The sequence below is a fragment of the Saccostrea echinata genome, unplaced genomic scaffold (genome assembly GCF_033153115.1).
Source record: "Saccostrea echinata isolate AGI-Se365-2 ecotype Australia unplaced genomic scaffold, CSIRO_AGI_Sech_v1 ptg000002l, whole genome shotgun sequence".
Lineage (NCBI taxonomy): Eukaryota > Metazoa > Mollusca > Bivalvia > Ostreida > Ostreidae > Saccostrea > Saccostrea echinata.
In genome coordinates, this window is record NW_026889751.1 from 31,363,434 (window position 1) to 31,373,746 (window position 10,313).

At 34.4% G+C, this 10,313-nt stretch overlaps 1 protein-coding gene across 1 annotated transcript; it reads right to left on the minus strand.

The window, feature by feature from the left end:
- Window positions 1-3,090: 3,090 nt before the first annotated feature.
- Window positions 3,091-4,857, minus strand: LOC133178269 (E3 ubiquitin-protein ligase TRIM45-like). The gene has a single exon (XM_061313011.1). The coding sequence runs from the start codon at window positions 4,855-4,857 to the stop codon at window positions 3,091-3,093; it is 1,767 nt and encodes a 588-aa protein (XP_061168995.1).
- Window positions 4,858-10,313: the final 5,456 nt, after the last annotated feature.

A 10,313-nucleotide genomic window follows, 5' to 3' on the forward strand; every position in this document is an offset into this window, starting at 1 on the left:
CACTTCGGACATAAAGTCTTTATATTCTCAATTTTTTCGTGAATTTGTGTGTTGTTGCAATTCCAGAGTCAAACTACAAGTCTAGCAAGCGTACATGTACGTCATTTTGTACCTACCTAGCACCGCTGACGTTACATGTTAGTTCCTGCATAAGAACTGATGGTTCTTTGTTTTCACTCTGGTTGAATAATTTCTCAGAAAAAACGTTTACGCTAATAATGAAAGAACCCCTAATTAGCAGATCCTTGGTCTAGATAAGAGTTCAACTCAGCTTTACACAAAGTCTGATGTACATGCCCGCTGCTCTGTTGATATCAACATTGTTTTTGCAGTTGCAATCAAATTTCGATCGCTTAATGATATTTTTATGTAATTGGTCTCGATATTTCGAATTGAAGAACATGCATCGAAGTATAGTCCCCGACACACGACATATCCGAATTATATGTATATGTAATTGAAAACAAAGAAAAAATTGTAGTGTTAACGAACGTATGAATTGAGACGATAACGAATAGCAATCATACCCAAAAAGTCAAACGAAACAGTACAAATTGTGAGCAGAGCAAACAAGGGCAGATACTGTTTGTGCCTTGTCATGATCGGATAAACGGAAAATCAGAAGTCAAATTACTATTAAAATTATTGCCTAAAAATTTTTATGAAAGAGGTCAATTAGCATTCATCTAACGATTGATTGTATTTGCAAACAAAATCATTGTATCTACCATAAAATTTGCAAATTGCCCACTGTTGACTTGTAAATACCTTTGATTCATCAACTTATTTGTCACTTGTATGTTTCCAACCTGACCTCAAAAAACCTACAAAGGTATGTCTATGAACTCAATTATCTTTTTTTATCAAGCACAGAAAAAGTATCTTTTTAACATTACGAATTAGAAAGTCGGAGTTTCAAATCCAATTTTCTTTAAAAGTTTTGACAATACTAGTAACATTACATTTCAGAATGAAAACAAATTTAAAACAAGATTAGATAATATTAGATATAAGTGGATGCCTAACTTATTTTTTGGAAATTCGAAGTGGTAAATCAAATTATTTTTCACTTAATTGTTTCAACAAGCTAATATATTTTGTACTGGAAGAGAACTGACGCAAAATAAGTTAATCTTGGTAATCTACAAGTAATGCTCTTTCATACAAATGTATCTGTTATGTTTCATGTTTCTATTTTCATTTGTTTTTTTGTGTGGTTTTTTTTTGGAGGGGGGGGGGTGCGAGCAGAACATATCATTTATTCAGAAAATTGTCTAAAACTTGGAACTCCAGGTGAAATTATCAAATTCCTCTCAGATTATCAAGTTGCAAATCATTTCAAATTATGTCTGAAAATTTAAAAAAAAAACACTTTTCAAATAGTTTTTGAGAAATCGCGTACACGAAATTTTGGTCTAAATATAAGATGACAGAATCACTATGAGGTCTTCTATGAAAACGGAATACCTAAATAACTGAATGTCTCAATGAATTCCAAACAGCAGTCGTATTAACTACGTTCATTTCCAGGTATAACAAAATATTTAATAAAACCTGTTATTTTTTCAAAGAAAGTTCTCTCTGAAGATAGAATGGAACATAATTTTTTCCCTTTTTTTCTTTCTTTCTATCCATTGAATTAAACTGCAATATAGAACGCTATTGGATTATGTAGCAATAAGCAGTAGGCATGGCTTATGATTACCTTTTAAATTAAATAAATGCTGTAGATTTAATAGATTACGGATTATTTTTTTTTAGTTTACTGCATCATGGCATTGAGCACAGGGTGGGTATGTCAGGTTGACAGGAGATACTTACTCCTCAATAACACCTGATCCCACTTCTGTTTTCAGAGGTCTGTGCATGCCTTGCCTTTTGAGCATGATTACTGTTATCTTCACATTTCATGCATACAAGGCTCAATATAGAATTGGAATAGATATTCCTGACATAGAAAAAAAAGTTTAAGTTCCTGTGTTCTTTAAAGGATAATCGATAATTATTGCCCATGCCTTAGAATGAACATTACTTTTTTTCTGAAATCTGGCATCAAATTTTTAAATATCTATATATACAGCGAATATAATTGATAAATGTTTGCTATTATAGGCATATACATTATATTGGGATGAGACTGTATAAACCAAGGTCCGATGTCGCAGTTGGTGTTGGCACGAAAAAGATCCCTCTCTGTTCTATGACCCTGAGTGCCTAGTATAGGTATAAATTTTCAGCCCTCCACCGGCAAGTGGTGGCGTCTCCAAATGAGTGAAAAATTCTTGAAAGAGACGTTAAACAACAAACAAAAAAACCAGTATTCTGCAAAGTTTATACATGTTCCAATTTTTTTTTTCATAGTAAAATTATTCTTGAACTAAGTAAGAATACATTTTATTTATTATAAAACTTTAGATTCCTGTGAAATACATGTTTGAAGTTTAAAAATAAAGCTGAAATAAGGCAAAAACTACAAAATCAAACACTTCTTTTAAACTGTATGATTCTTTGATTTAATTTTTTGTCCATCCCATTAGATAGATATGGATAATCACTTATAATGGATATTTTGGTGAATCAGCAATTATTTAGTAATTCTGCAAGACTTAATCATTGTTTTTCGGCATCATGAAAGATTCCATAAACACTATTGCGTCATGGATACTACTAGGCTATTCCGTATTTACATCATCCATCATTAGTCCTGTAATCAGCCCTTTCTTCTTCTTTATACTCGGTGTCCCACTGCTATTCTTTATATCCATTGTCCTCTTTTCATTAACCATCCCAGTTCCTTTCTTTTATAATCTTTGCCCCACTCCCAATAATTTCCTTTATAACCAGTATCCCACCCCTCGCTTAAAATCAGTGTTCCACCCCTTTCTTTTATAATCAGTGTCCCATCCCTTTCCTTTATAATCAGTGTCCATCCCTGTCCTTTATAATCAGTGTTCCAGCCCTGTCCTTTTGTAATCAGTGTTCCACCCCTTTCTTTTATAATCAGTGTCCCATCCCTGTCCTTTATAATCAGTGTCCTATCCTTGTCCTTTATAAGCAGTGTCCCTCCCCTGTCCTTTAAATTCTTTAAAATCAGTAATCATCCTGTCCTTTAAAATCAGTGTCCGACCACCCTCCTTCATAACCAGTGCCCCTACCCTCTCCATCATAACCAGTGCCCCATCCCTCTCCTTCATAACCAGTGCCCCATCCCTCTCCTTCATAACCAGTGTTCCATCCCCCTCCTTCATAACCAGTGTTCCATCCTTGTCCCTCATAACCAGTGTCCCATCCCCCTCCTTCATAACCAGTGTTCCATCCTTGTCCTTCATAACCAGTGTCCCATCCCCCTCCTTCATTACCAGTGTTCCATCCTTGTCCTTCATAACCAGTACCCCATCCCCCTGCTTCATTACCAGTGTTCCATCCTTGTCCTTCATAACCAGTGTCCCATCCCTCTCCTTCATAACCAGTGTTCCATCTTTGTTCTTCATAATCAGTGTTCCATCCTTGTCCTTTATAACCACCCTGGCCTTTATAACCAGTGCCCCTCTTTTTTCCTTTATAAGCAATGTTCGACCCCTGCTCTTTTTTAAATCCAAAGTCCGTTTGCTCTTCTTTCTCTTCTTTAGTGCTCCACCCCTGTTCTTTATAATCAGTGTTCCACCCACCTCCTTTATAACCAGTGCCTCTCTTATTTCCTTTATAATCAGTGTTCCACCCTTGTCTTTCATAACTAGTGTTCAAACAATGTCCTTTATAACCAGTGTCCTTCTTCTTTCCTTTATAATCAGTGCCCCTCTTTCTTCCTTTATAATCAGTGTTTGACCCCTGCTCTTTTTTAAATCCGAAGTCCCTTTGCTCTTCTTTCTCTTCTTTAAACTTGGTGTTTCTTTGCTCTTTCTTATACACTGTTGTAAAGTTTGAGACCATTTTTGGTTCATCAAGCACTTGATTTACTGGAGGAGAGAATTTAGTTTTTGGTGAGTTCCTTTTCAGAGGGGCGAACGCAGCTTCTGATGATTCCTGACCATTTTTCAAACTATAACCATCCTCATCAGCTGTTATTGTTGTTGGTTTTATTTTTCCAAACATTTCAGAGATTTGTTCAGGTACAGCATATGGTGAGAAACGCACTGTGCTTGCACTGAGTTTAGATGGTAATTTTCTATATTTTGCAGAGTCTAATTGGAAGTTTAACATTTGGAAAACATCACTAGAATTCATCATTTTGTGCAAAGATTCAACATCATCATTTATGTTAGAGATGCAGATATTAATATTTGATAAATGCTTTTTCAGAGTTTCCTTATGGTTGTTTTTCATGTCGTCAACTTCATCTTTAAGTTTCTTGACAAGTTTGTCAATTTCTCTGTGCCAGTCCTCTCCATGTTTTGTTATGTCTGTTGGGAGTTCTTCATATTTCTTATCTAGTTGACTTAATGTGTTTTGTACATCTGCTGCTATATCCAAGTAGGTTGGAGAGATGATTTTTTCCAATTCATTAATTTCTGTCTGTACTTCCTCTTTCCTTCCAGCAAGTTTGTCCTTAAGCAAGAGGATGTCATGTTCTTTGTGTTTTTTGGAGGCAATACAAGCGGAGCAGACTGGAGTATTGCATTCTTTGCAAAACAAGTCACAGCTGTTGTCTGAGTGATTTGTGCATCCAGGGTAGAGGGGAGCACTATTTCTAGACTGAAATTTGACAACTTTGTGATCTTTGGATTCATTTGTTGAAATGTGTTCTCCCACACAGGCCTTACACAGGTTGACAAGACATGTATCACAGTGCATCTGTACCACAGCAGTCTCACACAAGTCACATCGCATCACGTCCTGGGCACTGGTACGGGGGTCCATGGACAGGAGGATAGGAAATATTGTCCTAAAGTATAGAGAATAAAACAATAATTAGTTGAACTGTATATATTCAACAAAACAACACTAATCAAGAGATTTAAGGATATCCGATCCTCAGCTAAGAACGATAACTCGTAAATCTATTATTTAATTTCAAAAAGTATCAAAATAAAGCTTGTAATTGAAATGTTTTCTGGTAACAATTTTCATTTTAAGCATCTCAATATGATTTAAGGTTCTTTGAGAGGTTAGAAATGAAATTATAAAAAAATTAATATTTATACCCCACAAAAGTACAGAAAAAATCTATTTCCTTTAATCTAGCATTAATTACCAATGCTTATTAGCATGGTATAAAATTGAAAGTGATCAATAATGTATTGCAATGATAGTACAAGCTTTTTACATTAAATAATATATTACGAAATAGACGACTAAAATACTGTATAAGTGTGGAAAACATGCAACTACCTCCAAATGCCTGGATACCTATAGTTTTGAATCCAAAAATACATTAGTTGCTTAATTTTTAATTAAAAAATCCATAGCTGGTGCTTTAATTCGCATTAACTGAAAATATTTGAGATTTGATAATTTTCCCTATATAATATGAATAACTTTACCGATGAACTCTGAAGAAAAACCACGGGTATATACATGCTACTCTGTGAAATCTAAGACATTTTCGGGAGCATTTTCAATTATTGAAAATCTGATTTTCAGAATCTTAGGATAGGCATGTTCGAGTCTACGTTGTATTATGCTGTCTATTAAATAGATTCTTCAGATAAATATATATACTAGTATACTGTGGTATTTATTCATATATGAAGTCTTTTAAATAACCTTAGTAAATAAAGGATTCGTTCTCTAATTTTTCACACCAAAACTGTGTGCTACACATCAGAAAAGACAAGAATTATACTCCCCTTGGGTTCAATGCGATCAAAAGTTTTAAATATTATACTTTCATATAAATTAGTAGAATCTGATTCGTCGAGAAACATTTGTTAAAAACACTAATACCCGCTGAATGATGAAGCCACGCCCTCCAGCGTAGCAACAGTCAACACTGCTTGACGGGTGTTATTCCAAAAAATAGTGACTGCGCAGAATTTATGCGCGCAAGGTTCACTGTTATATGTAATTATATAAAACATTCAGTATGATATAATAAATATTGCATGTAGTTGAGTGTAACATTGAAAATTTTCACCCCTCGAAAACCATTGTCAATCTTGGCCGCGCCTCGGTTGACAGTGGTTTTCTTGGGGTGAAAATTTTCAATGTTACACTCAACTACATGCAATATTTATATAATGTAGTGGGAAACTATACTGAAGCAAGATATAGCTAATCCCCTTCGTATTACACTTTACGCGACTATATTACAATATTGCAGTAACAAGTGTTATTTGTTTGGTGGCAAATTTCTGCCCATTACATCCAAGATAAATTATGATATTTACCTTCAGTGTAATTTTCTTTTGAAATCCATTTGAAATCTACGACGTTCAAATCTCTATAACACACGCGAAACCTTGTCACCACGCGGTAGAATAGACAGTAGGAACTTTATGCATATTTAATGTCTAAGAACACCAAAATGTTTATTGTTTTGACTTAATTTAATACAAAAACAACTACCCTGTTAAATTAACGTAAAATACAAAAAATCTGTGTTTGAAATTAATTTGACATTTTTTTCTCGCAACGTCATTTGCGTTATTTAACTTTCCAACGTCACAAACAGCTCTTACGTCTATTAAGCACATCAGTTCTGAAAGGCGATAAATTCATAATAAAGATTAATGAAATAATCAATTACGAAGAGAGAAAATTAGAGAACGTCAATATAAACATTGAATTCTTATTTTTATACCGCGCTAATGTGCGGTATTCAATTTGTCGGCACTGCTATGTGTGTTATACATGTAGGACCGACGACATGCAAAAATAAGAATTCAATGCTTAAATAGTATGTCAACATGCAGGATAATTATGTCTATATGCATAATAATTATGTTGACATGCACGTTACCAATCTATTTAGAGGATCAAACTTACTTACTAACGCCTGTATACACCAACATATAAACAAGATGCAACATAATTATGTTAACATGCGACTTATTTAATATGCATGATAATTATGTCAACATGCAGGATATTCAAATCAACATGTGAGTTATTTATGGCCACAGGGGAAATAATTACGTTAACATGCAACTTATTTATGTCAACATGTCACTTATTAATGTCAACATACAACGTACGTATGTCAACATGCGACTTATTTGTGTCAACATGCTAGTTATATTTTAACATGCAAGATATTTATGTCAACATGCAAGATAATAAGTTACATGTCAACATAAATATCTTGCATTGTCACATCAAAATCATCCTAGCATATTTTTGTTAATTTATTTTAAATTTTCATGTAAATATCCCGTGGGACACCCTTCCTTTTAAATGTGTTATTACTGTACATACCCTTCACTGAACCTCAATTCACTGGACCTTAAAACCCGCCAGTCCATGCCAGTTAGATTGGACGCGGCAGTCCAGAGAGGAGGACGCCTCTATCTCCTCTTATATCTTTGTTTTTTTTACATGTATGTACCCTTGTGATTCATGGCAGTGCTTGCTCTGGTGTGATATTATTTTTAGCAGTGTAATGGTCCAGCTTTTCTAAGGTAAGGCTTATATTTATAATTCTATTTTAGTTATTTCTTATAAATTATTCATTTGTCCTAAAACATCCAGTCACCGCATTTCTCATCAGTTTTAGCATGTATATTTTGTTTAATGTGATTACTATATATAGCAACACGTATATGAATATTTCAAAGTACGGTGTACAATTTCTGTCATAATAGTTTGTCCGTAAAGTAGCAATTCGCAATTTTGCATTTGTGTAAGAGTTGTATGTATAATTTAAACAACTCATGTGTGTGTTTTATTGAGTCTTATCTAAGACGTGTCCATTATCTATAGATCTGATAATGAGTGTAATGTGTATTTGTGTAAAGCCACTAGAGCTTGTATGTAAAACTTGTATTTATATGTTGGAGCAGGTTCCATCCATATGTCAGAGTTTTTTGTACAACAGTGAGGCCACCCAGTGCCTAAAGTCCGCCCATGGCGTGTAGTAGATAGGCCAGCCAGCCTTGGAACCTAGAGTCCATCCTCCAGCCTGTGAGGTGGAAAAGCCAGCGGCGAGACGGGAAATTACGACAAACAACAACAATGACATTTGTATATAGTATCATCATTCATTAAAGATGTAAATTGTAAAAAAAAAAAAAAAAAAAAAAAAAAAAAAAAAAAAAAAAAAATTTAGTTGTATTTTAATTAGTTAAAAGATAAATCCGCTCGACAATCTGTGACAAATTGGTGTCAGAAGTGGGATAACGCAGGTAGGTTAAGGTTTCCCGTAGAATATGACAGTGCACTATGTGCCTTAGTGTCTGAACTACCAAAATATGACGTCATAATGGAAAATGACGTCAGGTCACTGCAAACTTGAGGTGTTATGACGGGGAGAGTGTCATGAACTTTACACTTTATTTCAAACTGCATCTAAAATGCTATATAGCTATTGCAAAATTCACGGGTCGTTAAAGGTTTTTTTAAGTCTTATATGTCCGAATATTTTAAAAATACACCGCTTACCTACCCTTGATTGAAATTCATCATGTTCAAAATGCTTATGAAAAATATACTTTTGAAATGTACTCTGTTTTATACCCGTGGATGGAGGTAGAATTTATTTTGTGCGTATAACAGAGTCTGGCGCAGGTGATTAATGAGGATTAATCTGAGAATTTTTGTGGAAATCTGTAAGAAGAGGTTGTTCTCTAACTGAATCTTGCTTGGGAAAAATGTGTGTTGGCTTTGTTTTAATACAGATTACGATATTGTGTGGACAATACCCTCAAATTTGTAGGTAAGTTGAATTTCTCAGGAAATATTTTGTACCCGAGTAATACTATGACTTTTCCCAAGGACATTTCGGTAACACAAGGATACGATTAGTTTATTTATATAACAAAATGTTAATAATTATTGTGTTAATCAGCTGCGCCGAAGCGATTTATATGAAACGCTTCAAAAAATTATAAATGACCGTCACGTGATCAACAAAGTCATGTAATATCATAACAAATATGCCAATATATAGCCGAGGAAACCCTTTATATAAATTGGAAGTACTAAAGTTCAATACTTATAAATTAAAACCAAAACTGACCTCGCAATGACATATTATGTTTTGAGCGCATTTTAAAGCTTCGGGAAGCCTTAACATAGCTGCGAAGATTCCCTAAGAATATATTTTTTTATTGTCTGTGAAACCATCTTAAGTTTTTAAAAATACTTTGTAGAATTTTGTAAAATTTGAAAAGAAAAATGAACGTAATATTTTTCTCTGGTTGAATTTTGTTTGCTTTCTGTTTTCTACATGCTGTTTCATTTTATATTTTCCAATTTGCTTTAGTGTTTGTTCTATGTTGTAGAGAATCAGCCGGATTCTGGTTGTTTGGGACCTCAGAAAAGTGCTAACAGGAGTTGGGCCTGTCTCGGTGAGTTGGACCATTCTGGTAAAGACAGAGTAAGCAATGGTGCATGTTGCGTAGCTGGGTGTAAAGATTATCGCGATGAGGTTAGTAATTGCATAGATTTTGCTGGTTGTAAGGTAATTAAAGGTGAAATGAGGTTCGAATCAAAATTTGCTTCGTCACATGTGTTAGTTATCTCCAAAATGGATGATTTAAATGAGTTGAAATTATTTGGGGAGAGCTTAGGTCTTCAAGCTTCAGACCTGACAAATTTTATTAAAGAGCAGCAAGCTATACAGAGAGATGAAAGACAAGCTCAGAGAGAGAGTTAGATAAGATCAAAATAAATTCTCAAACTGAGGTTGAAAGAGAGAGACTAAGTTTTGAGTTAGAGAGAGAGAAAATGAGAAATGATATTGAGAGAATGAAACTAGAACAAAAGCCTATTTTGTCAGAAGAGGCAAAGGTTACAGTAGGTCATGTTTTTCCCAAAACACCCAAACTCCCTTTCTTTGATGATTCTCATGATGAGATGGATAGCTTTCTCCTTAGATTTGAAAGATATGCTGAAGCTCAGCACTGGGATATACCAACCTGGGCTATAAATCTTAGTGCATTGTTGAAGGGAAAGGCTTTAGATGTGTATGCGTTGATGCTCAAAACTTATGCCCTTGATTACATTACTCTTAAGACCGCTTTATTGAAACGGCTTGAATTGACCGATGATGGTTTTAAAAAGAAATTTAGATCATGTAGGCCAGATCAATGTGAAACCTTTTCTCAATTTGCTGTTCGATTGAGCAGTTATTTTGATAGGTGGATTGAAATGGCAAACAAAACATATGAAGGTTTGTATGATCTTATGTTACGAGATCAATTTCTGCATGTATGTAG